Here is a 27,680-nt window from a genome sequence, read left to right as displayed (position 1 = left end):
TCCTGTGGCATGTTCCAGGTCTGCAGTGGTCAGGACTGATTAGCAGTGGACCAAGACAGGAAAACCGACAAACCAGCAAAGGCTCATTGATGTACATGGTGAAGGAAGGCTGGCCTGTGGATCTGTGGTTAGTTCTCCAGGATGTTTGGAACAACTTACCTGCCGAGTTCCTTCAAACACTGTGTGCAAGTGTACCTAGAAGAACCGATGCTAGTTTGAAGGAAAAGGGCGGTCACATCAATTTGATTTGGATTTTCCTTCCGTTCTTTATTTTTATCATTTAATAAAATGGAAAGTAAACTATTAATCACTTTTATTTCTGAAAGCATTCTTCATTGACAGCATTTTTTTTTTTTTTTTTTTACGCCTAAGACTTTTGAACAGTACCGTATTGTCTGTGGCTTTACCAGATAGATATTTAGTGATCACTGCAACTCCTCATTGTGAAATAATCTTTATTTAAATCCCAATGAAGTTTGTTGGCATAAAAAAAGTACAAATTCAACAACTTAATTTCATCATTTTCAGCCTGTGGTTTCATTGCTAATTTTATAGGTTCGATCTGCAGAGATAGATGCTAGATGACGAATTGCATAAAACAGACTCCACTTTGTCACAGGATGACACCACATTATGGATTTGGACTGGAAACAAAACAGCCCCCATTTTACAGAATTATGCGGAGCCATAGAAGTTAAAGTGGTTGTAAATCCTCAACATATACCCAGTGAAGTGACTGGCCTCAGGTGATACACATACATACGTTGTTCCTGTTTATCTGCCCTCTTCTCTACATCCGTTCAAATCCATAATTTATAAAGCTCGTTTGAGCGGTCTGAAAACATGGGATGGAAAGCTGCAATTACACTCTGCAGAGCTCAGCAAAGAGGAAGGAAAACTAGCTGTCAATCAGCTAGAGGTCCCGCCCCTGTCACCTTTTTTTCTTTTGGCGTCAGGAAAACTTGTGACTCATGTTGGAGGAGGAATGAGACAAAAATGACACTTAGTGCTCTTAATTGAGACAAGTACACTCTATAGAGGGATATGCTTTGTTCAGATTTCATGTTTGGAGGTTTATAACCACTTTAACAGACCATAAGAGCCTCCACAATTTCTAACAGGTAAGGTAACCAGCCTCACACACGATTTTTCAGGTAGTGTTTACCCCAGTATCTGCCCTTCAAATTAAGGTCATACGGACTTAGATACTTCCTACATCCCATCATGTTGCGAGTCACAATGCGTTCGAATGTCCATGGATTCTGGTTGTTCCTTTTCTTCTCCTCCAACTCCTCCCGCATCTGTTTTAGGCTCTCCCGACTAACGGCCTTTGCTGGGAAAGGAAGCTTCTTGGCCACTTGTTCCAGGGCCGGCAGGACCTCTTCAAACTCGCAGTGACCCCCCACTTCCAAGATAAGCTGGTCGGTTTTGACTGGGGTGACATAATGGTCCACAGCGCCTTTCCCTCCACCCATACGCTGGCCAAGTCCTTTGCGAGTAATGGGCTTGTTGGGCGCTTCCACCATCCACAGGCTGAAGGTGGTGCGAGCGTCAAACTTACGGTTTAAGGTCAAACGCATCATTTCAAAATGGCCCCAGTGTAAGTAGCCGCCTCCCAGAGCCTAAGAACAAAAAATATCAGAGGCGTTTAGACAGAGTAACTTCACATTAGCAGGCAACATCAACTCAAATCAGCCACTTTAAAGTGACCCGATATTCTGTACAAGCTTATAAGGCTATAAAAAGGTGCCAGCTGGAGCCTAAAAATTGTTTATTAGTTTTGTTAACCACTTCTGGACCTCTTTGAGATTTCTTGTTTACAAGTTAAAACATTTTTTTTTTGCTAGAAAATTACTTATAACTCCCAGAGTTTTTTTTCAGACACCCTAGAGAATAAAATGGCGGTTGTTGCAAAACTGTCACAATGTATTTGCGCAGTGGTCTTACAAGCGGAACGCTTTTCTGAATTAAAAAACAAATAAGAAGACAACAGTAAAGTTAGCCCAATTTTTTTCTATACTGTGAAAGATAATGTTATGCTGAGTAAGTTAATACCCAACATGCCATGCTTCAAAATTGCACCAAACTTTTACCCTTAATCTCCATTGGGGACATTTAAAAATGTTTACAGGTTACCAGTTTTGGGTCACATAGAAGGTCTAGTGCTAGAATTATTGCTCCAACAATCGCGGCGATAGCGCATGTGTGGTTTTAACACAGTTTTCATATGCGGGGCACGACTTGCGTATGCGTTCACTTCTGTGCGTGAACTCGGCGGGACGGGCGCTTTCAAATTTTTCTTTAATTTTACGGGTCACTGTTATTCGTATTACAAGGATCGTAAACATCCCTTGTAATAGAAATGGTGTGCGACAGGTCCTCTTTATGGAGAGATGTGGGGTCCCACATCTGTCCTCCAGGCTGGAAAGATTGAGAAAATAAATAAATAAGATAAAAAAGGACTGATCTCTTTCTTTCCAGCCGATATTGCGGCTTTGTTTACTTCCGCCGGCCGAACGTGACATTATAACGTCTCCGGGCCTCCGACGGTCAGAGATGACTGGGGACCATCTGGTTGGTGGAAATCTCTATGATCACTGTACAGCGCGGCAGATTTTTTCTCCGGGTTGCTGATCACACAGGCCTGTCTTGCTGAACTGCTGCTATCATTGACTGTTCTTATGGTGCACAGAATCGCCAGGTCTAAAAGATGATATCCATCTAAAGGATGCCTGCAGGCATCATTCAGATATCCCCCACTCAAAGTCAATGACATGATTGGACTGGAAGTGGGGGCCATGTTTTCCTCACTCGGCATCCAATCTCACAGAAGAGTACAAGATAGTCTCCACTGCTACCGATGGCTCCGGTAAGGGGCACCTTTTCTGCCACCGATATAAAAAGTGATCCTGCGATGAATCCACCGCAGAGACCACTTATCTGAAAGCCAGCCAGCTGCCGTTTAAGAGGATAAACAGGGTTATTGCAGCTATCTGTCAAAGTACCAACCTATAACGACGGCGGCTGGTCTTTAAATTTAAATAACCCCTTCCCTCAAAAAGGATGTACCCGTACGTCCTCTGGTTGAAGCGGTTATACCAGGGTCATGGCTGCAGCTGGCATCATTTTTTTTCGGCCGGCAATGCTCTATGATGTAAAAGATTTTAAATGTGGGTGAAGGGGGTCCACCCCTCACGCTGACTTCTCAGGCTATCCCCTCTCAACGGAGAGTCGTTTGTCCCCATACCACAAGCGTGAGCAATTTTAAAGCGTGACATGTTAGGTAACTATTTATTCAGCATAACATCTTTTATATTTCGCCAAACAATTAACTATATTGTGTTTGTGTGCAATAAAAATTTTATTTTATTTTTTCCAAAAAGTTTGTGTTCGAAAAACTGCTGCGCACTGTGTGACAAAAATGGCAAAACCCACCAATTTATTCTCTAGCACAGTGATGGCGAACCTTGGCACCCCAGATGTTTTGGAACTACATTTCCCATGATGCTCAAATAGACAGCAGAGTGCATGAGCATCATGGGAAATGTAGTTCCAAAACATCTGGGGTGCCAACATTCGCCATTATTGCTCTAGGGCCTCTGCTAAAAAGGAGTAGAGTATGGGGGGGGGGGGGGGGGGGGTCAAAGAGCAAGAGTCTTCCAGGACAGCTCATCCTCCGACAGGAACAGGAAACACATCACCAATATACATTTTAAAAAAAGGCAGTCCCTCTGCTGAACTGGTCAGTTTTAAAAACAAAAACCTTAAAGCATATACAAACATAACAACCATTAACAAAAGGGCGAGAACCTGGCCGTCCTGGAAACAGAGTTACCGGCAAGTCTAACGCCGGTTTTCCCCAGTCATCCTCCAGGACAGTCCATGAGAGGATTAGCAAGAACTTACTGTGGGGGAGGGTCATTAAAAGTCCAAAGACCTTGGAAATACTGCAATTTTCATACATATAGTGGGCCTAGTTATCTTAAATTCTCAAGAGACAAGACCCAACAAGACTCTGACTCTCTTCCCCGCCCCCCCATCTACATGAATATATATATGAAATATGACACAGCTTGTGCCTTGAGACATGCATTATCCCTTCAGGGACCCATGTTAAAGTTCCATGAACAACATCGTATGTACAACAGATTTGTTACATGGAGACAGCACTGATACCTGAAAAGACTAAGCGGTAAGGGGGGGGTTTCCTAACGTAGCTACTGCGCGAGCCCTCGCCCAAAAATGTCCTATAGAGCAGACAGTGCATGCAACCATACACTTGGACTGGAAACCCACGCTGCCTGTGTCGGTTCCTGTCAAGGGGGTATGGCACTTCAAGTCATGCCTTCACCAGGCACAGAAGGAGAAAGGGAACCAAGCTACCACCTTCCTCTCCAGAGTGGTCTTGGAGGGCCCTCTTGAAGAAAATCCTACTAGCTGCTCCCAGTGGAGAAAAGTAGGTAAAGATGTGGGTGGAACAAAAAAAGCCAGAGAACAGAGGCCTCCCTCACCCTGGTTGCAAGTAATGCATCTCCTCCGTCCGGAGGAAGCAAAAAAAAAAAAAAAAAAAAAAAAAAAAAAAAACTGACCAGTTCAGCAAAGGGACTGCCTTTTAAAGCGTATTGGTGATGTGTTTCCTGTTGGAGGGGCTTCTCTTCTGGGCTGTCCTGGAAGACAACTGGGGAAAATAAATCATATCAATCAAAACCATTAAAGTATATATAGTCCAGAAGCACCACTAAAGTGAGATATAATCACAATAACAGCACATACAAGAAAAAGTGAGTGATGCGCCAAACAAAATTTCTTATAATGTGATATCAAAGACCACCTGTATAAATCACAGACCCGTGATAATGCAGGTAGATCCAAAAAAAAAAAAAAAAAAAACCCCCAACCTCCACCTCGTGCATGCACAGTCACCACAGGCAGCGCACTTCGCTGCTACTAGGAGATCCCTTGACAAGGGGTCTTCTAGTAGCAGCGAATTGCGCTGTCTGTGGCGAGTCTCTAGGGACCAGGAGCAGCATTGTCATCGCTTCTTCAACAGCTGCCTCTGCGTCCTCATTGTCCGCCCTGGACCTGGGACACTGTCCTGGCCCGGAGCCGAGCCTGCTTCTGCAGGGGACAAGGATGGAGGTGCGGCAGAGCTGCATGTAGGTGCGAGGAGTGGCAGGAATGATCTGTTCGTGGGGTGGATGGAGTCCGGTTTGACTATCCGGCCAATGCCCTTTTTGATCTGAGATACAGGTACTTTCATTCTATTACTAGGGTAGGACCCACTAATTTGGCGCACTTTGTCGCAGTAAGTGGGCTTAGCACTATATTACCATATAGTGTGACCAAACCCCCACATTTTTGAATATGTTCAGGTATTTTTATAACTAGCCTTGCAGGATAAATATAAATATAATTTTTGTACTTTTTGATCTGTGGACACATTTCCACAGCTGATGACACCTGCAAAGAAAGCGACATCAAACCTGTTTGACCCTTCATAATAAAGGGTCCAGGCTCTCTGGTAAGAGTCTAGTTTGCCTGTGGTGATGGTGCACACACACGGGGAGGAGGGTTGTTGGATTTACCTGCATTATCACAGATCTGTGATTTCTACAGTTGGACTTTTATATTGCATTATAAGCAATTTCGTTTAGAGCAAAAAAAAAAAAAAAAAAAATTATTATACACACACACACATATATATATATATATATATATATATATATACACACACACACACACACAGTAAAGAGTTAGGCTTTAACATACAAATTGACCCTGTGCTCTAGGGTCACTTTAAGTCCGTTATATTACTGATAAGTTATTGTTACCAAGATGCCGTATTTTCCTTCTCGGAAGTCCCGTCCCTCGGTCGCAGGGCCGCGGATGTCTCCTAGGTTCTTAGGCATTTTCACCACTTTCACTAGGTCCGGTGCCCTGTTCAGAAACCGTAGTTTAGGTTTCTCCTTCATCTGGATCCCTGAGAAACAGGAACAACTATTCAGTCTGTAATGTAGGCCCCTTGGGTTAGAAAAATAAAGAAAACTTCTTATAACTGCCAGCTGCAGGTACTGCACAATGTCCGCTCTTTACGCATTAAAAAAAAAAAAAAAAAAAAAAATTAATAAAAATCACCAGGAATAAAAAAAAAAAAAAAAAAAGGAGCTTTCCTTTCCAAAACATACGGCTATTTTTCAGTATAGTCAAATGAGATTTGAAAATAGTCATGTGGCAAAAAGAAAAAGTTAAGATAATTATCCTTGTGATAAATAGTATATAAAAAGGTAAACGCATGCATATGTAAACATTGTTTGCTCCACCCATTGCGAATTTATTCTCCTCAGTCTTCACGAGGGAATTCAGTAACCAAGTCTGTACTGTTTATCCTCATGACACGTCGCAGGAACCACCCTCATGGCTGAGGATAGATATAGGAATAGACTTGATAAACTTAACATTAATAAGTCACCAGGACCAGATGGCTTGCACCCGAGGGTCATTAAGGAACTCAGGCAAGTAATTGCCAGACCATTGTTGCTTAATTTCAAGAACAGTCTGACTGGAATGGTACCAGAAGATTGGAGAAAAGCCAATGTAGCACCAATATTTAAAAAAGGACCGATATATATCCCTGGGAAATACAGACCAGTTAGCCTAACATCAATAGTTTGCAAGCTCTTGGAGGGGAAGATAAGTGATTATATACAAGATTTTAATAATGAGAACGGTATCATTGGCAGTAATCAGAATGGATTCATGAAGAATCGTTCTTGCCAAACAAATCTATTAACCTTCTATGAGGAGGCGAGTTGCCAAAGGCCCGTAGATGTGATTTATCTGGAATTTGCAAAGGCATTTGATACAGTCCCCTGTAAAAGTTTACTGTACAAAATAAGGTCCGTTGGCATAGACCATAGGGTGAGTACATGGATTGAAAACTGGCTACAAGGGCGAGTTCAGAGGGTGGTGATAAATGGGGAGTACTCAGGATGGGCGGGAGCTTCTGCACGCGAACTCCTCGGGACGCATTTAAAATAAATATAAAAAAAAAAAAATCTTATTTAACTTTTTATTTTTACCAAAAAAATAAAATAAAAAAAAATTATAAATGTGTCACTTTTATTCCTATTACATCCCTTGTAATAGAAAAAAAAAGCATGAGAGGACCTCTTAAATATGAGATCTGGGGTCAAAAAGACCCCAGATCTCATAATTTACACTAATATGCAAAAAAAAAAAAATTAGATAAAAGTGATCTCGCAGCGAATCCACCGCAGTGACCACTTTTATCTGAAACCGTACCGCTCACTGAAGAAGAGGATACCTGGGTTATAGCAGCTAGCTGCTGCCATAACAATGATATTCCACTTCAAAGTACCAACATAAACGATGGTGGGCCATCTGGAAGTGGTTTTAGAGGGGTTGTGAACCCTTGAGGTTATTCACCTTAATGCATTCTATGCATTAAGGCGAAAAACCTCCTTTAGTGTAGCAGGCCCCCCCCCGTGCCCCTATTTTTTACTTTCCTGAACCCCGTCTTTCCCGCGCCGGGAAGGAGCACTCCAGGTGTCTCGTGTCCTAATTGGATAGACTGATAGCACCGCAGCCATTGGCTCCCTCTGCTGTCAATCAAATTCAACTGGGAGTTAGAGACATGGCCGAGTCCTGCTGTCTGTGTCAATCGACGCAGCAGCAGGACACGGGAGCGCGCCCACACAGGTGCCCTGAGGGAGAGCACTTCTCTAACGGGGCACTCCAGGAGAGGAAGAGCCAGGAGCGCCGCTGAGGGACCCCAGAAGAGGAGGATCGGGGACACTATGCAAAACCAACTGCACAGAGGAGGAGAGTATGAGGTTTGTTTTTTAATTTACCTTTAGATATCCTTTAAAAAGTGATTTTTTTTTTTTTTTTTTTTAACAAACATGTCATACTCACCTGCTCTGTGAAATGGTTTTACACTGAGCAGTCCCGAATCTCCTCTTCTGGGGTCCCTCTTGCCTGCTCCTGGCTCCTCCTGCCTTCAGAGTGCCCCAATAGTAAGCTGAAAACTATAGTATAGAGAGCCCCTATAGCAAGGTAAAAAAAAAACAAAAAAACACCTTCTGCCTTTAGAACCACTCACTTCCTGCCCAGGACTACATGTCCCATGAGGCATTGCTCCTCACACATTCACAAGTTCTCAGGCAGTTTACTGACATGTATGGATGATGTACTGAGCTGTATGTGTGCTGCACTGTATTTCCTGATATGTAAACAAATAATGAATTCTGTATGCAGGCCAACTAATTGGCTGGCCGATTAACAGATTATGAAAATAGCTGACACCTATTTTAATAATCGATTAGTTGTTTTGGCCCTACTGGAGTATGCCGTCCAGTTCTGGGCACTAGTCCTCAGGAAGGAGGAGCTGGAACTGGAGAGAGTCCAGAGAAAAGCAACAAAGCCAATAAAGGGACTGGAAGATCTCAGTTATGGGGAAAGACTGCAAGCATTGAACGTATTCCCTCTGCAGAAGAGACACTTCAGAGGGGATAGGATTTCAATGTATAAATACTGTACTGGTAACCCCACCGATAGGGATAAAACTTTCACAAAAGGGAATAAAAAATAAAATAAAAAAAAGACACATGGACATTCACTAAAATTAGAAGAGAAGCTGTTTAACCTTAAACTGCGAAGAGGGTTCTTTACTGTAAAAGCCATAAGGATGTGGAATTCTCTTCCATGCACAGTGGTATCAGTGGGGAGCATTGTTAATTTAAAAAAAAAAGAAAAAAAAAAAAAAAAGAATATTAGATAGGCACCTGAGCGACCACAACATACAGGGATATACAATGTAATACTGACATAAAAACACACATAGGTTGGACTTTTTTCAACCTCACCTACTATATAACTATTGGATTGTACAGGCCAGTCAAGTTCCTCCACCCCAAACTCGCTCATCCATGTCTTTATGGACCTTGCTTTGTGCACTGGTCCAGATCATTTGGTGGAGGGGGGATTATGATGTGGGATTGTTTTTCAGGAGTTGGTCTTGGCCTCTTAGTTCAAATGAAGGGCACTCTTAAGGCGTCAGCATACCAAGACATTTTGGACAATTTCCTGCTCCCAACTTTGTGGGAACAGTTTGGGGATCAACAAGGTCTACGACATGGATGAGCGAGTTTGGGGTGGAAGAACTTGACTGTCCTGCACAGAGTCCCGACCTCAACCCAAAAGAAAACCTTTGGGACGAATTAGATCGGAGCCTGCGAGCCAGACCTTCTCGTCCAACATCAGTGCCTGGCCTCACAAATGCGCTTCTGGAAGAATGGTAAAAGATTCCCATAGACACATTGCTAAACCTTGTGGACAACCTTCCCAGAAGAGTTGAAGCTGTTATAACTGCAAAGGGTGGGCCAACTCAATATTGAACCCTACGGACTAGACTGGGAAGTGTCCCAATACTTTTGGTAACATACGGTATTTTTATTTTGTTCAGCATCTCACCTCTAAAATCCGGTGGCGGTTCATAAGACTTCAGTCCGGCTGTGGCGGTTCTGTATGTGTTGGATACACGGCCTGTATAGAGAAAAAGATCACAATGGTGTGTTACCAAATCTAAACAAAGATAAGCTTAACCACTTCCTGCCCGGTCAATAGCAGACTGACGCCCGGGAAATGGTTCTGTTATCCTGACTGGGCGTCATATGACGTTCCTTCAGGATAACAGCCATGGCGATCGGTGGATCGTTGTGCCAATCTGACACACCGGCGGAGGCCCTTTATCACGTGATCAGCCATGTCCAATCACGGCTGATCACAATGTCAACAGTAAAAGCCTCAACGGCTTCCGCCTCAGCTTTTCCTCAATAGTGTCTGATGCGAGTAGAGAAGAGCCAACCGGCGGCTCTCCTAACGGGGGGGGGGGGGGGTTGTTGGGTTGGGGGGGTCTATGCTGATTATCAGCGCAGCCCCCCCCCTCAGGTGCCCACACTAGACCACCAGGAGAGCTGCCAGGACCACCGGGGAAGGGAGCAGCATGTGGATGGCCAGGTATGTACCCCATGGCCATCCACGTGTGCAAATTATGCCCAATCTGTGCCCACAAATGGGCACTGACTGGCACCATTATATAACATATGATGCCCAGCAATGCCACCTATCAGTACACATCAGTGCCAGCCATAAGTACCCACTGCCACCTATGAGTGCCCAGTGCCACCTACGAGTGCAGCCATATCAGCGCCCGTCCGTGCAGCCATATCAGCGCCCGTTATTGAAGAAAACGTATTTATTTACAAAAAATTTTAACAGAAAGAAAAACTTGTTTTTTTCCCCAAAATTTTCGGTCTTTTTTTTTTTTTTTTTTTTTTTTTTTATTTGTTGCACAAAAAATACAAACCGCAGAGGTGATCAAATACCACCAAAAGAAAGCTCTATTTGTATGGAAAAAAGATGCTAAAAAATTAGTTTGGGTACAATGTAGCATGACCGTTTGATTGGCATTCAAATTACAACAACGCTGAAAATTACCCTGGGCAGGAAGGTGTCTAAGTGCCCGGTATCGAAGTGGTTAAAGAGAACCTGAAAGCTCAACCCCCGGCCCAGCGGTGCCTTTGCTGTGTGCGATCACCGCTCAATTCTTCTGGTGAGGTCCACCAACACTCAGTACTTCTGGGTATGGGCAAGCGTGTGACCTTCTACCCAATCACTAGCCACTGGATAGGGGATCATCGACCTTCCATAAGCTCTGACATAGAGATGACACACAGGTAAGACGCAATGTTCTGCTAGAGGAATGGAGAGACGGGATGGCACTCAGTGGGTGTCAGAGGATGTCCCAGTATGAGAACCCGTCACTGTACCCTGAATGGGCAAATTGACAGATTTGCTTTGACCACTTCAGGACCGCCCACATACTGCGACAGAGCGGCCCCGGCTACACAAAACAACATAGCTGTACGTTGTTTGCCTCCTCTGGGTATGGTGGCACGACCCCCTGGTGACCCGCTCCGATCAAACACAGCGGGAGCCAATGAGCGGGTCCTGTGGACCCGATGCTCGCCAACACTCAGCAATCGTTTCCGAGAGAGGCAGACCACCATTCTCTCAACGGGGGAAGAGGGAGATCTTGTGTTTCTGCTAAGCAGGAACACAGAACTCTCTCTTCACCAGTTTTTTTTTACCAAAAATATGTAGCAGAATACATATTGGCCTAAACTGATAAAGAAATTTGATTTTTAAAAATTGTATAGAATGTTTTATCGTAGAAAGTAAAATTGTCTGCAGAGGTGATCAAATGCCACCAAAAGAAAGCTGTTTGTGGGAAATTTTTTTGGGACCGCACAATTGTCCCTTAAAAGGTGGAGTTTCTCTTTATCTTCATTATAACTTCCATTGAAAGGTGCACATGGGCAAAACATGCAAGGAATGTCCCCAGCACACTCCAGGCTAGCCAAAAAAAATAAAAATCTTTAATCTGTTAAACCAGGTTTTTGTTGTAGATCATTATATACAGCAAGCCATACAGTTCTGTCTCCTGTATAGAAGCCATTTTGCCGAAGTCCGCTCTATACTGCTGAACTAACATAAGACTACAGTAAAATGGCCGCTGTAACACAGGACACTGGAGACAAATCGGCGAGCCGCCACGCCCTCCAGCGGACCGATTCTCCATGTGATCCCTGTCACTTTCCCTGAGAGCATATGGTAAACCGCAGGCATGCTGCCGGGTGTTCCTTACCTGTCAGCAGTAGACCTCGCAGCCCCGTTAGGCGGCTCCACAACGGCAGCGCCATCCTCCCGCCAGACGGACACAGAGCCCTCCCGGACACCAAGCTACCCGGGATGTGACGTCACCAACCTGGGAGGAGCGAACCGGTCAAGGTCAATTCTGTGAAGCTCCGCCTACGGCGCCTGCGCAGTACGTGTGAGCTGATGCCGCCCATTCTGACCCATTACGGGGAATAGAGGAGGGGCGGTGCCAGTGTAGACTGGAAGGAATACATTATATTCATCATCCTATTTTATAGAAAGACTCATTCATAGATGTTCAGCATGTTTTTATTCACAATAGATGAAAAATTCAGTCCCATCACTGAGCTGGTATAGTTGGATCCTGAAAATCATGGAGGCATTTTAGGACCCATCCCTGGTAAATGAGGTCCTCTATCCCTTGGTACCATCCTTTGTAATGAAGGTCCTCCATTGCTAATACCTAAGGTCACCCATCCCTCGTAACTGAGGCCTTCTATCCCTCAAACCTGAGGTCGTTCATCTCTGCTACCAGAGGTCCCCCATCCTTCGTAACTGAGGTCCTTCATCCCTCATACCTGAGGTCCCACATCCTTTCCAACTGAGGTCCTCCATTGCTCATAACTGAGGTCCTTCATCCCTCATACCTGAGGTCCCACATCCTTTCCAACTGAGGTCCTCCATTGCTCATAACTGAGGCCCTTCATCCCTCGTAACGGAGATCTTCCATCCTTCGTAACACGAGATCCTCCGTCCCTCATAACTGAAGTCCTCTATCCCTCTTAACTGCCTCATCCTTTGTACCTGAGGTCCTCTGTCACTCGTACCTGAGGTCCTCCGTCCCTCGTTACTGGGGTCCTCCTTCCCTCATTACTGGGGTCCTCCATCCCTCGTTACTGAAGTTCTCCATCCCTCGTTACTGAAGTCTTCCATCCCTCGTAACTGAGGTCCTCCATCCTTCGTAATTGAGGTCCTCCATCCCTCGTAACTGAGGTCCTCCATCCCTCCTAACTGAGGTCCTCCATCCCTCCTAACTGAGGTCCTCCATCCCTCATAACTGAGGTTCTCCATCCCTCGTAACCGAGGTTCTCTATCCCTCGTACCTGAGGTCCTCCATCTCTGCTACCTGAGGTCCCCCATCCTTTGTAACTGAGGTCCTTCATCCCTCGTACCTGAGGTCCCCCATCCTTTGTAACTGAGGTCCTCCATTGCTCATAACTGAGGTCCTTCATCCCTCGTAACTGAGATCTTCCATGCTTCGTAACAGAGATCCTCCATCCCTCGTAACTGAGGTTCTCCATCCCATGTAACTGAAGTCCTCTATCCCTCGTAACTGCCTCATCCCTGGTACCTGAGGTCCCCTGTCACTCGTACCCGAGGTCCTCCATCCCTCGTAACTGTGGTCCTCCATCCCTCATAACTGTGGTCCTCCAACCCTCATAACTGTGGTCCTCCAACCCTCATAACCGTGGTCCTCCAACCCTCATAACTGTGGTCCTCCAACCCTCATAACTGTGGTCCTCCAACCCTCATAACCGTGGTCCTCCAACCCTCATAACTGTGGTCCTTCAACCCTCGTAACTGTGGTCCTCCAACCCTCGTAACTGTGGTCCTCCAACCCTCGTAACTATGGTCCTCCAACCCTCGTAACTGTGGTCCTCCATCCCTCGTAACTGTGGTCCTCCAACCCTTGTAACTGTGGTCCTCCATCCTTCATTACTGAAGTCTTCCATCCCTCAAAACCGAGGTCCTCCATCCCTCGAACCTGAGGTCCCCCATGCTTCGTAAATGAGGTCCTCCATCCCTCCTAACTGAGGTCCTCCATCCCTCGTAACCGAGGTCCTCCATCCCTCGTAACCGAGGTCCTCCATCCCTCGAGCCTGAGGTCCTCCATCTTTGCTACCTGAGGTCCCCTATCCTTCGTAACTGAGGTCCTTCATCCCTTATACCTGAGACCCCCCATCGCTCATAACTAAGGTCCTCCATCCCTCGTAACTGAGATCTTCCATACCTCGTAACAGAGATCCTCCATCCCTGAAGTCCTCTATCTCTCGTAACTGCCCCATCCTTTGTACCCGAGTACCCAAGGTACTCTGTCACTTGTACCTGAGGTCCTACATCCCTCGTTACTGATGTCCTCCATGCCTCGTTACTGAGGTCCTTCATCCCTCGTTACTGAAGTCCTCTATCCATCGTTACTGAAGTCCTCCATCCCTCATTACTAAAGTCCTCCATCCCTCGTTACTGAGGTCCTCCATCCCTCGTTACTGAGGTCCTCCATCCCTCATAACCTGTCCACCATCCCTCATAACTGAGGTCCTCCATCCCTCATAACTGAGGTCCTCCATCCCTTGTTACTGAGGTCCTCCATCCCTCATAATTGAGGTCCTCCATCCCTGGTAAATTAGGTCCTCCATCTCTGCTACCTGAGGTCCCCCATCCTTCGTAACTGAGCTCCTTCATCCCTCGTACCTGAGGTCCCCCATCCTTTTTAACTGAGGTCCTCCATTGCTCATAACTGAGGTCCTCCATCTCTCGTAACTGAAATCTTCCATCCCTCGTAACAGAGATCCTCCATCCCTCGTAACAGAGAGCCTCCATCCCTCGTAACTGAGGTTCTTCATCCCTCGTAACTGAAGTCCTCTTTTCCTCATAACGTGCCCCATCCTTTGTACTGGAGGTCCTTCATCCCTGGTACCTGAGGTCCTCTGTCACTCGTGCCTGAGGTCCTCCATCCCTCGTAACTGTGGTCCTCCATCTCTCGTAACTGAGGTCCTCCATCCCTTTTAACTCTGGTCCTTCATCCATCTTAACTCTGGTCCTTCATCCCTCTTAATTCGGGTCCTCCATCCTTTGTAACTGAGGTCCTACATCCAGACCCGATGTATGACACACACCATTGGGCCTCACGTACACATACATGTGAGCCAAGGTGGATCCCCAGCACTTTGTGGCACAGCCGTGCTCAGGTGTACAAAGATGGCTCCTGTTTACTCACGCATGCACTTGTGGTGGTTCTCCCCAAGCACAGAAGTGGTGCATGCGGGTAGAGGTGCCATACATGTATGCGCAGGTAAATGCCAATGAAGAAACTGTGTTTACCCATTCAGGGCCGCGTAAGCCATTCACTTATATTGGTGGATGTATGTGGCGCGGGTGGCTCTGCAGGCATCAGAGAGGGCGAGGAATTTGACACCTTGACGCATAGATGGGTGAGGCCTTACAAGTAACCTGCTTAGTGATGTATCCCCCTAAGAACTAAACTTCCACCCAGAATAAGCCCCTTATAGAACCAGGCTACAATCCAAAGCACCTCATTCCTTTCTCATGCAATCTGCAGATAGGACCCCTTCACCCCGCACATTTCACCTCTTAGGTCAACTCCCCTTATTTCCTATGAACTGAAAAACCCCTGAACTAGGGTAGCACCTGCTACAAAACTACAACTCCCAGAGTCCTCCAGGGCGGCTGAGCACGTGATGCCGCGGGTCTCCAATCGCCGCACAGGAACTCGGCTGCGATAAGGAGGCTTGGAACGCGCAGCCACGGAAGCAGCGGCCGTGAAACGCAAGCTCTGCACTTCCGGCGAGCGACTTCCGGCCAGCCTGCTAAATAGAAGAGCCAAGGCTTGGGGGAAACAGCTGCAGGTTAGTAATGAATGGACGGTGGGGGGCGGTGCAAGATGATGGAGATAATTGACGTGTTTATAGAATGAAGGATGCTTTTAATGTTCATTTCCCACTGTCTCCATCTGTAATGACACCAACAGGGTTATGCTTAGAGGAATAATGTGCAGCAACCAATCAGGTTTCATTTTTTCTAGAGTCAGAGGAATAAGAGCTGAGTTTTGATTGGCTGTTCTAGGTTTTTGTGCCCTTTTGCCATAAAATGAACCCATACATGGTGTAGCAACAGCCTCACTTCATGGTGGTCCCAGCAGCTGCCGGCCCTCACCTTTTCCTTCATAAGTTGAGAAAAGAAGGCCTTGTGTATGTTCCAAGTTGGGTCTGTAACCCTCACTACCCTCATGTGACAGCAATGGACTCCTGGGCAGCCAATCACCACTCCCCGGTGCTGTCATGTGGGCAGAAGGGGAGTGAGTCACATGCTCCCCCTATACCTGGAAGTACTGGGTGTGCTGTTCTACTTCGCCAGGTGAACAGATCAGCAGGGGGGCTAAACAAATATATGTGCTTCCCTGAGGACCAGAATGAAAGGCACAGTCCACATTTTTTGCAAAAAATAAATAAATGCAGCAGCAGTGACCCGATGATCAATGTGCATTTACTACCTTTTTTGCAGTTATTATTATACAGGACTTATAACCCCAACCATTTGCAAAATGAGGGCAGATAGTGCAGATACAATTCAATACAGAAGGAGTCAGTGGGTCTTGCTCATTAGAATTTACAATCTAAGCCCTTGTACACACCGTCGGACATTCCGACAACAAAATCCGTCGTATTTTTTCCGAAGGATTTTGTCCGAAACTGGTGTTGCATACACACGGTCGGACAAAGTTGTCGGAAAATCTGATGACGTTATGTTGTTACGATGGGACTACATTCAGGCTAGCAGCTTTGGTCTAGGAATTTGATCTGAGCATGCGTGGCACTTGTCCGATCGGAATTCTCTACACATGATCGGACAAAGTCTGATCGGATCATGTTGTCGGAAAATTTTATATCCAGCTCTCAAACTTTGTCGGTCGGATATTCCGCCGGAAAAAGTCAGATGAAGCCCACACACGGTTGGATTATCTGACAACATGGTCCGATCGGACATTTTGCGTCAGAATGTCCGACCGTGTGTACAAGGGCTAAGAGGAAGGGTCAAGCAATACAAAATGTAATGATTGTTGGGGATGAGCTGATAGAGAAAATAAAAGTAATTGTTAGGTGGAGGCTGGATAGTTACATAGGAGATGAGGTCGAAAAAAAGACACAAGTCCATCAAGTCCAACCTATAGGCTTCTCTGAAGAGATGAGTTATTAGGGCTCGCACAAAAGTGGATAGAGCAGGAGACAGTTGGACAGATTGGGGTGAGGAGTTCCCGGAGGCAAGCATGGGAGGAGGTGACAAGGGAACTAGAGAGCAGAAGCTCTTGGGAGAAATAAAAAGGATGAGTAGGTTGGTATTTAGACACCAGGTTAGTGACATAGCTGGGGGCCGAGTTGTGGATGGCTTTGTAAGTTTTTAGTATCTTGCACTGAATCCATTGGGTGGGCAGAAGCCAATGAAGGGACTGGTAGAGAAGGGTAGCAGACACTGGCTGGTAAGGTGGATCAGTCTGAAACTGAAGGGGGGATAATCTATGTAAAGGTGATTCAATGAGGAGGGAAATGCAGTAGTCGAGGTGAGAGGTAACCCGGAAGTGAATTAAAGGCTTTGTGGTATCATGGGTTAGGAGGGGGTGTATTTTGGAGATGTTGCGGAGGTTGAGGTGGCAAAATTTGGACAATGATTGGATGTGGGGCTGAAAGGGTAGTTCAGAGTTCAGGATTACACCTAGCACTCTGGCATGCAGGGATGGGTTGATAGTTGTGCTATCGATCTTGGCAGAGAAGTCAGGAGAAGAGACGTGTGGGGGAGGAAATATGATGAGGAGATGCTCTTGGAAGACGAAACACATAGGGCGGAGCTTTATATGCGACATTGAGTCTTAGCTCACAGCCAAGAAGTGCGGCAGGAGCTAGTTTGGTTAAAGAAATATTGCAGTTTTATCCAGAGTGGGTTGTGGCACATTGATATGTAAGTGTATGGAGTGATGTTTTTATGCTATGGAGCTCTCTTCCTTTCTGTCCTCCTGTGATCTGAGTACTGACTGAGATTGCCAAAGTAATTCTGTAAGGCTCTTCAGGAGGCAACAATCTTTTTAAAAAGTGGCGTTCGCATGTGAAGTTGTTTATATGCTTTTTTTGTTGGTGTGCCGAATTACCAACAGTTATTTCCGGGGAGTGATTTAGACTGACTGGTGTTGGAGGATACATATATGATGGATGAATCTGTGGATGGTAGGACTTTTTATTTGTTACTGCACTGGACACTTTGTATAGTGGTAATTCATATTGGCTTAAAGTTATTATAAAGGTTTGTTTAAAAAAAAAAAAAAAAACACAAGCATGTCATACTTACCTCCTCTGTGCAAGGGTTTTTGCACAGAGTGGACCCAATCCTCCTTTTCTGGGGTCCACCAGTGGTGCTCCTCCTCCTCATCGTTTGCCCCCATGGAGAGCCGTATTCCATTTGGGCACCCGTGGGGGCACGTTTCTGAGTCCTGCTGCTGCGTCCATTGATACAGGCAGCAGGACTTGGACCCACCCCCGGCTCTCATGTCACTGGATTTAATTGACAGCAGAGGAAGCCACTGTCCTGACCGGAGAGGTGAGGAGGATTCTGAGAGGTCACATGACATCACTCTTATCTCTACTAATAAAACACAGACCTGACAGGAGAGGTGAGGAGGATTCTGGGAGATCATGTGACATCACTCTTATCTCTATTAATAAAACAGACCTGAGCGGAGAGGTGAGGAGGATTCTGGGAGGTCACATGACATCACTCTTATCTCTATTAATAAAACAGACCTGACCGGAGAGGTGAGGAGGATTCTGGGAGGTCACATGACATCACTCCTATCTCTATTAATAAAATACAGACCTGACTGGAGAGGTGAGGAGGATTCTGGGAGGTCACATGACATCACTCCTATCTCTATTAATAAAACAGACCTGAGCGGAGAGGTGAGGAGGATTCTGGGAGATCACATGACATCACTCATCTCTATTAATAAAACAGACCTGACCTAACTATTTGCACATGTTTGGGTGATATCGCTGTCTAGGTATTTTATTATTTACCTTTGCGTGTTTTTTTATTTTTTTTTTATTTACATCTTACTGCAGCTGCCCCGTCATACGATTGTTACGTGGTCCATGCCACAGATCAGAAAATAATTTTATTTTATTCTTTGGCTAAATCTAGCGTGTTCCCTGGCTCCAGATCCACTCTCTCTTTACAGCAACTTCTACACACTGGAGCATTACAAACAATGGGGAGCACAGAAACATGTGACAAGAGCTGCAATCCCATCACATACATTTTACAAGCTTTCAGAATCAGTGACTTTAGCTTAGCAGCAGTACTTCCTGAGGGGGGAGGGTTTTGGTATTGTTGTTTTATTCTTTGCTTTCAGTTGCCTTCCTTTTGCTTTACTGAGGAATGTTATTACAGTTGTTACAAATTACGTTTTTTGTTTTTTTATCTTGCATTTGGGAAATTTGTTCATTTTTTTCACCTGTAATGTTTTCGTTTTGTACCTGAACTAATTTGGTAAAATTTCTTTCCTGTGTGTTTATTTCATACCAGTAAATTGTGCATCAGCTACATGGTGTCATTGGGATACAGGGCCCCAACACTGCCGGCATTACCTAAGGATGGAGAAAGACAGGAGTCACATGACCAAGGAAATATTAAACCTCACTCTGGAGATCATCTATCTATTGACCGGAGAGGTGAGGAGGATTCTGGGAGGTCACATGACATCACTCTTATCTCTGTTAATAAAACACAGAGCTGTATAACTGATGGTCAGCAAGTTTAACACACAATGTGGATAATGACAGAACTCTGGACGGCCGCACTCCAATGCTAAAACAATGCTTTATTCAAATAATATTTATGACGCAGCAAATGACATCACAGTGAAAGATGCTAATAGTTGACGCGTTTCGCACTAAGGCTAGTGCTTACTCATAGCTGGTTCAGTTTAACACACAACTTGAAGTCCCACCACTGTACCAACAGGAAAGTTTCCAGATTTTGTTAAAGCTGCCACTTTAACTACTTACAGACCGCCGCACGCTGATATATGGTCCTAACTTTGAAAAGGAATATCGTTGTTATGGCAGCAACTAGCTGCTATAACCCTGGTATCCTCTTCTTCGGCAGTGGGCCGCTTTCCGATAATGGTGGTCTTTGTGGTGGGTTCACCACAAGACCACCTTTATCGGTGGTGGTGCTCTCCGCCGCTTACCGGAGCCAGTGGCAGAGGCGATCGGATGTTGCCCCTTGCTGGGTATGGAGAAGAGTGAGAGGAAGATAGCCTCCACCCGTCTCCATGCCATTGCAGGGAGGAAGCAACGTCAAAACGTCACTTCCACCCATAGCTCTTAAAGGGCAATTTTTTATTTTATTTTTTTAAAAGTCAATTTTTTTTAATTGCATTTTAATGTAAATCTGAGATCTGAGGTCTTTTTGACCCCCATATCTCTTATTTAAGAGGTCCTGTCATGCTTTTTTCTATTTCAAGGGATTTTTACATTCCTTGTAATAGGAATAAAAGTGACACAATTTTTTTTTATTTTTTTTAAAGAACAGTGTAAAAAAAAAAAGTAAAATAAACAACATTTTTTAAATGCGCCCCGTCCTGCCGAGCTCACGTGCAGAAGCGAACACATATGTGAGTAGCGCTGCATATGAAAGCGGTGTTCAAACCACACATGTGAGGTATCGCCGTGAACGGTAGAGCGAGAGCAATAATTCTAGCACTAGACCTCCTCTTTAACTAAAAACATGCAACCTGTAGAATTCTTTAAACGTCGCCTATGGTCACATGACATCACTCTTATCTCTATTAATAAAACACAGACCTGACCAGAGAGGTGAGGAGGATTCTGGGAGGTCACATGACATCATTCTTATCTCTATTAATAAAACGCAGACCTGACTGGAGAGGTGAGGAGGATTCTGGGAGGTCACATGACATCATTCTTATCGCTATTAATAAAATACAGCTGTTAGAAATCCTTTGTAGACACGGCTGTGTTCAGATTTTGCTACTTTAACAATGTTATATGTTCTAACCATGGAAACATGTATACACATTTTGTATATACAGGATTATGTACCTGTGAGCAAATCTGATGTGCATATCACAAGAAGCATGAGTTCCCGTGTGTCAGGACGATGGGGCATAAGTCACAGTCCTATTATGGAGCTTCCATCTCCCTCCCTGATAACTAAGAATAACAATGACCAGAAGATTCTAGAAGTCACCCAGAAGATCATTGAGCTGCTGACAGGAGAGGTGAGTAGTACCAGAATTCTGGGACATTGTCCAGTAACAGACAAGGGATGTGTCTGGATGGTGACTGTATCATTGTGTGTGTCAGGTTCCTATAAGGTGTCAGGATGTCACTGTCTATTTCTCCATGGAGGAGTGGGAGTATATAGAAGGACACAAGGATCTCTACAAGGACTTCATGATGGAGAACCGGCCACTTCCCAAAATAAAAGGTAAGACAACTCCCAGTAAGTGATGTTTGCTTTATTTTAAACACCAGGAGAATATAAAAACCCCACCGTTTGGTCCAGCTGAGAATTAATCAAAAGCTTATTTAAAAAAAATAAATAGGAGTGCAAGGTCTGCCTTACCCCTTACACACACGGTCGGACATTCCGACGGAAAATGTAAAATCGGACCGTGTTGTCGGATAATCCAACCGTGTGTGGGCTTCATCTGACTTTTTCCATCGGAATGTCTGACCAACAAAGTTTGAGAGCTGGATATATATATATATATATATAAAGTTGGGCAGGAACACCCCATCTCAGACAAAAATTGTCATGTTCTGACACATTAGCCAATTATGTAGTGCACATTGCTGTCAATATAATATGCTTGGATTTGGAAAGGGGATTGGTTTGGACAGCTTGTGGGAAGAGGAGGTCACCATTGTGGCCTATTAATTGTATGGTGATCATGTAGGCACCAGGGAGGGGACACAGAAAATTGCAGGACTAAATGGTGGTGTTAGAAGAGGAGGAAGCAATGCCCAGATAAGTTCCTCTAGGAGGTAGACAAAACTCTATCTCATGGTGGCCTCCTAGTACCAAGGCATAACCTGAGAGAGTAGAATGGAGAGCCAGCACCTTGTTCTTCTGAATAAATGACTTTATTATAACGGGCAGAGTGTACAAATTACAGCAGCTTAAGCCTTTCAGCAATAAGCCTTAGTCATAGCCATCATGGCTATGACTAAGGCTTATTGCCAAAGCGTGTAAGCTGCTGTCATTTGTACACTCTGCCCGTCATAATAAAGTCATTTATTCGGAAGAACAAGTTGTTGGCTCTCCATTCTACTCTCTCAAGTCAATGGTGGTGTTACCCTGCTCTAGGCATACTAGAAGGGGTTGTGAATCTTACTTCATGAAAAACTTAGCAAATTCTATAGATAGGTATAAATATACAGTACTTTTAAATGTACACTAAGGAGAGGTTTCTACCCCCAGCTGTAATTCTTTGACACAATATTGTACCAATTATTTGGTGCCAATCCATGGCAGCATACATGCAATAGTAGAAGCTCTGAATGCTGCCATGGATTGGCACCAGGAAAGGAAAATTACAATAAGTATTTGATATAATTTTCTGTTTTCCTGATGCCAACATGGTAGCATACATGTAGTAGGCAGGGCTACTACTACCACACATATGCTGCCATGGATTGGTGCCAGGAAAGGAAAATTACTGTAAGTATCTGATACAATTTTCCATTTTTTGTTCTCACAGACTTGAACCTGAAGGATTGTGAAGTAGAGAGTCATACAATACCCTTGATATTGTCTAATGTAAACAGTAATACAATTCCTACGCCCAATAAAAGCAGCCTAAAAAGCTGTAGGAAGAAATGGCCAAGAAAACGGAAGCTGAAGTGGGTAAGAAAGGCCAAAGCAAGACCTGCCATTGGTGAAAAAATGTCAACATTGTTGAATCATGAGTGGTCACAATGTGCATCTCCATTGAAGGCAGCTTCTGCTGCTTGTAGTAATGATGATAACTCTCCAGCAAATAGAAGCCTGTCTGACCCACACACGATTGAACATTTGTCCCATAAGAACATTGATAGGTGTGCCCAGACACAACCAGTATCTAAAATAATGAAATCAGAGTCCTCCTATGCCACCAATCCTGGCCACATGACCTCCGACGTCTTTGAACCTACAGAATACATAGAAAGCAAGGTTCCATCTGGAGTCAATGAAGACTTTGGTTCATACATGACGTCTTGTTACACAGATATTTATGCTTCAACTGATCATCCACAGTGCACCCCTCACATTATAAAGGAGGAACCTGTGTCATGTGATGAAGAAGGACAGACAGTTTCTCTATCTGATCACTGCACAGCCACATATTATACACAGTGTGTGTCTAATGGTATTAAAGAAGAACCAGATTTATTTTCCATAGGACATATTGATGAATATGACCCCGCAGGTGCTGAACAATACAGATCTGATATGGTTAGGATGGAATCTGCACCTACAGATTGTTTGCAAAGACCATGTACAACCATGGAACCCAAGCCAAAACAATGTGCCACCTCTAATCCTGGTAGGACCACAAATCTTATAGCAAGAGAATGTACAACCATAAATGCTTCTCCAAGACATTATATAAATACAGAGTTTTCGCCAACACAATGCACAGCCATAAGTCATGCACCAAGATCTTGTCCAAACACAGATCAGTTCAATCTTACAAAGGAAGAAGCTTTCTCTGATAACGAAAGCTATGATGATCATACCCCTATAGAATATTCAGACACTCATTATGCCTTAGTTCAAGGGAGTCTGAATGACAGAAGTAAAAATCGTGGCCAGACGAGGAGCAAAAAGTTGTCTATAGCCAACGCACGTGATTACAACAAAACCTACTGTGAAAAAACGACTCCTTTGGTCCACCAAAGCTCCCTACTCTCCCAGACTAGCTACGTCTGCTCCGTATGCAAGAAAAGTTTCACTTCTAGCTTTGGCTTAGTCAGGCACCAAACAGTCCACAATGGGAATAAGGTGGCCTGCCCGCAGTGTGGAAAACTGTTCTTCTACAAGTCAAGCCTACTCATCCACCAGCGCATTCACACTGGTGAAAAACTTTTTGGCTGCCCTGTCTGTGGGAAATGCTTCACTAACAATTCGAACCTTATTGTCCATCAACGTATTCACACTGGAGAGAAGCCCTTTTCTTGTCTGGTGTGTGGGAAACGGTTTGGCCATAAGGGCCACCTCAACCGGCATGCGAGGACTCACGGTGCTGAAAAAGTGACAGAAAGCATTGGGGACGATGAGCCGAACAGTTGGGTGGCTTGTAAGGTGAACCAGCAGGCTCTCAAAATATATGACACTAGCTCGTATTCTGCTTACAACAAAAGATATCAGAGTGTAGAGTCACCACCCCAATGGTAAAGCCATCCATTTTCTAAGCTTTTATTGAAAGCTTTTATTTTTATTTTTAATTTTATTAAATTTTATTATTTTTAATTTTATGATCTAATAAGCATCTACACTTAAATGGTGGCGCCCTCTGTTCTTTATTCTCTTTTCAGTACATGAGCACAGAGGACCTATCCAATACTCTGATTCAGAGGAGCTGCAGCTATTCAGGAGTGACTATATAATATCGGACTTTGATTATTGGACTTATCCAGAAAATTCCCCTCTCTCCTCCTCTTCCCATTTCTCTCCCCATCACTTCTTAGTTTCTATGCGCCATAAACTTGGATTTTTTCTAAGCTTTTATTACCTATTGAGGGGTTGGGCTACATTGGGAGTCTTCATTTTATATAAGAAGGATACAACAGACAATCCAGTACCATGGTACCCCACTGGTGGCCCAATGACTGCATTTGGCCCCTTGGTACTTATTTTGACCCCAGCAAACAGATCTCATCCAGTTATTCTCTCAATCCTAAAAAAAATGTCACCTAGTATTTTTGGTGCAGAGTTCCCCTGTGTCATTTAATGTGCTGTAAGAAAGCCAGGAACCCTCACTCTGTTCTAATTGGGGGCTCTCTGTAGCACCATTTTGCCTCCAGTGATGTTTACATGGGTTTGGTTTATTTATTCTATTTGGGGGAACTGTAGGGACCACAAACAGGGAAGTGCTGATTCGCCAAGAAGCTTTGACAACAGTGCAGTTGTAACAGTCTCATTTGACCTGTCCGCAATCTCTTACCATCTCTTGCAGCATGTGCCCCGTGATCAACCACTTATATCATGTCCTCTGTCTCTGATAATTTCCAGTAGCATTTGAAAAAATGACACCTGTATCATTTCAGTCTCTTACCATCTTCTACTGTATAGTAGCACATCTGCAGTACACAACGATAGTTGTAGCATGCCATAGCCCTTTGCCAGTAGTATGTCTGAAGGTCCTAACCATCTCTTATAATACATTTTCTGTATCTAACCATCTCCCATTGCATTTCCACAGCCTGAAACCATGCCTGTATCATGCTGCAGTCTCTTATCATCTCCTGTTGTATGTCTGCAGTGTACAGACAATTTTTGTTTGTTTAATACAGCCATTCTTAACCAGGGTTCCATGGAATCCTAGGGTTCCTCCGGGGTTGGCTAGGGGTTTTTTGAGCTGTGGCTAATTGACCATCCGTTTGATAATGCCTGCATAGTTCCAGGTTCAACACCACTAGTCATGACTGTAAGGGTGGCATTCTGACCACTAGCAGTCTTCCCACCAACCACAACCAATGTTAGGGTCATTTTCTCAATGGCAACCAATGGACTAATCTTAGCAGGGGTTCCCTAAGACCTGAAAATTATTGCAAGTGTTTTTTTGGAGTAAAAATGTTCACAAAGACTGGTTTGATAGGTAAAGGCAAAGTCATAACCCCTATCAGGATTTTATGTCTGCCTTTGTCCCTACTGGGAAGACTTTCTCTCACTCCATTTCTGGTGACCACACAAGAAGTGAAGGATAATCTCCTCAACAAAGGACAGCATTAGAAACCTAACCAAGTTCTGACCATTCTCCACTCTACTGGAAAGCTAAAAAAAAAAAAAAAAGTTTTTGGCTTTGGGCTTGAATCTCCTTTACGTCTCGAGATCGAGATCACATGACTTGTGCCTAGGTATTTGGTCATTGGATCAGCTGCCAACAGAATAAATAAACATGGTAGATCACTTGTTCCACCTCCAATTATTGAGATGTAGTCTGTTATCTATTTTACATGATGATCAGTGTAACATTAGATCAGGGTTTCTCATCCAGGTCCATGGAACGCTAGGGTTCCTCCAGAGGTTGCTAGGGGTTCCTTGAGCAATGAGCAATTTCTGCCTCTCAAATAAGTTCCCACTGACACCATTGATCTTTTTAGCTATCTGTAAGGGGGTAATTCATCCCAATGACCACAAGTGTAAGGAGCATTCTTCCCAATGACCATCACACTAATGTAGATGTAAATTGTCGATATAGTCATTTTTAGCAGGGGTTCCCTGAGACTGGAAAATTATTTCAAGGGTTCCTCTGAGTTGAAAAGTTTTAGAAAGGCTGCCTATAATGAAAGTAAAAATATATGTTTATAATTCTTAATCGGAATAGGCATTGCTGGGCCTGTACATCTAAGGACCCTGCTGCTAAGTCTCTGACAGGAACCCCCCTAAAGCCCCATACACACTATCAGATTTTCTGCTGATTTTTTCCTTCCAATTTACCAAAACCATATAATATGAGTGTGATGGTCAGTGGGAAGAAAGCTTCTTACATTTGTGGCCATTGGGAATAATCACCCCCTTACAAAGAGCTAAAAAGATCAGTGGTGTCAGTGGGAACTTATCTGAGTGGCAGAAATTGCTCATTGCTCAAGGAGCCCCTCGCAACCTCTGGAGGAACCCTAGAGTTCCATGGAACCCTGGTTGAGAAGCCCTTATCTATAGTATCTCTTCTTCGTTACAGGTAAAGAATGGCTCTGCAGCAGAAACAACGTGTCGTCATTGAGTGCTTGACTAAGGAGGGGTGCAGGCTGTTCAACATCCACAGAAGTCAACAGAGTGTTTACGGAGATGACACCTATGACAAGAGCAATGTCTTGTCATTGGTGACTCTTGTCAATGGTGTCATCTTGGTAAACACTCTGTTGTCTTCTGTGGATGTGGGACAGCATAGTCTTTTACCATTTCCAGTAGTATGTCTGAAGGCTTTAACCATCTACTATAATCAATTTTCTGTATCTGACCACTTCTTCAAGAACTCAATGACGGCACATTGTTTCTGCTTAAAATCCATTATTTACCTGCAATGAAAACAAGAGTTACTATAGAGAAGTGGTCTCTAAACTGTGGCCCTTTGCTTGCATTTATCTGGCCCTTGGGGCAATATTCCTCCCACTGACACTAGCAATTGGGCACAATCCCTCCCAAAAAACACCAACAACGGGGCATCCTTCCACCTAATATTCCTCCCAGAATGATGTGGCACTTTTCCTCCCAATGACATTGATGATGGGAAACTATTTCTCCCAAATGACACCAAAGATAGGGCATTTGTACTTCCGCTGGCCACGATCTGACCCCCCTAAAGACTGGGTGACAGTACACTGGCCCTTTGTTTAGAAATTTGGAGACCCCCGTTTATAGAGGAAGAATTACTCTACCAATATGCATTGAAACTATATAGTATAATTATGGGACTTTTAAAGCATAGCATTTAGTAGAAAAATAACATTTATTTAATTCAGTTGTATTTAGACAATAGTAGTCCATACAGTAGCAGATTATACTAAAATATTACAATTGTAAAACAAAATACTGTGATAATTGCATATAATAGTAATTCAAGCTCAACGCTTTTCTTGGGCATGGTCTTCTTCATCAGATGATATCAATGTAGACTTTATTTGTGCCATCTAATTGGAATGACAAGTTTTAATAAAATATAAAAAATATAACAAAATTTATAGGGCTGTTACTGATTAAAAATTTTGTGTTTGATTAATCGATTTTTTTTTAATCGATTAATCAACTAATTTCGATTAATTATAACGCACATACAGATCCAACTACTTTTAGCTGATCTCCTTGCATTGCAACTCTGCATAAGTCAGTGGTAAATGTGGTATACACTATATACAATCACCCGACAC

At 44.1% G+C, this 27,680-nt stretch overlaps 3 protein-coding genes across 3 annotated transcripts in view; 2 read left to right on the top strand and 1 right to left on the bottom strand.

Moving 5' to 3' along the window:
* The window catches only part of LOC143957207 (uncharacterized), a 441,673-nt gene that overhangs the window by 201,243 nt on the left and 212,750 nt on the right, over window positions 1-27,680 (top strand). The window lies entirely within an intron of this gene.
* On the bottom strand, window positions 439-11,891 carry MRPL16 (mitochondrial ribosomal protein L16). The gene is made up of 4 exons (XM_077467300.1): window positions 11,729-11,891; window positions 9,493-9,564; window positions 5,832-5,980; window positions 439-1,622 (listed from the first exon to the last, which is right to left on the bottom strand). The coding sequence occupies exons 1-4, from the start codon at window positions 11,781-11,783 to the stop codon at window positions 1,137-1,139; spliced, it is 762 nt and encodes a 253-aa protein (XP_077323426.1). The 5' UTR covers window positions 11,784-11,891; the 3' UTR covers window positions 439-1,136.
* LOC143957112 (uncharacterized) lies at window positions 15,281-25,743 on the top strand. Its single transcript, XM_077467261.1, has 6 exons — window positions 15,281-15,386; window positions 19,108-19,253; window positions 20,639-20,827; window positions 20,913-21,036; window positions 22,313-23,984; window positions 24,129-25,743. Exons 2-6 carry the CDS (start codon window positions 19,176-19,178, stop codon window positions 24,133-24,135), a joined length of 2,070 nt encoding a protein of 689 aa, XP_077323387.1. The 5' UTR covers window positions 15,281-15,386; window positions 19,108-19,175; the 3' UTR covers window positions 24,136-25,743.

Source organism: Lithobates pipiens, unplaced genomic scaffold (genome assembly GCF_037356315.1).
Source record: "Lithobates pipiens isolate NorthernLeopardFrog02 unplaced genomic scaffold, aLitPip1_a1.2 Scaffold_51, whole genome shotgun sequence".
Lineage (NCBI taxonomy): Eukaryota > Metazoa > Chordata > Amphibia > Anura > Ranidae > Lithobates > Lithobates pipiens.
This window is presented reverse-complemented; position numbering and strand designations above follow the sequence as displayed.

Bases quoted from the DNA above. Each gene is read 5' to 3' on its own strand.
- MRPL16 (XM_077467300.1), bottom strand. From the start codon at position 11,783: ATGGCGCTGCCGTTGTGGAGCCGCCTAACGGGGCTGCGAGGTCTACTG. The intron at 9,565-11,728 runs GTAAGGAACACC...TTCTCTATACAG, and splicing joins GCGAGGTCTACTGCTGACAG to GCCGTGTATCCAACACATAC. The intron at 1,623-5,831 runs GTAACAATAACT...TTTTGTTCTTAG, and splicing joins AAGGAAAATACGGCATCTTG to GCTCTGGGAGGCGGCTACTT.
- LOC143957112 (XM_077467261.1), top strand. From the start codon at position 19,176: ATGGAGAAAGACAGGAGTCACATGACCAAGGAAATATTAAACCTCACT. The intron at 20,828-20,912 runs GTGAGTAGTACC...TGTGTGTGTCAG, and splicing joins TTGAGCTGCTGACAGGAGAG to GTTCCTATAAGGTGTCAGGA. The intron at 21,037-22,312 runs GTAAGACAACTC...TTGTTCTCACAG, and splicing joins GCCACTTCCCAAAATAAAAG to ACTTGAACCTGAAGGATTGT.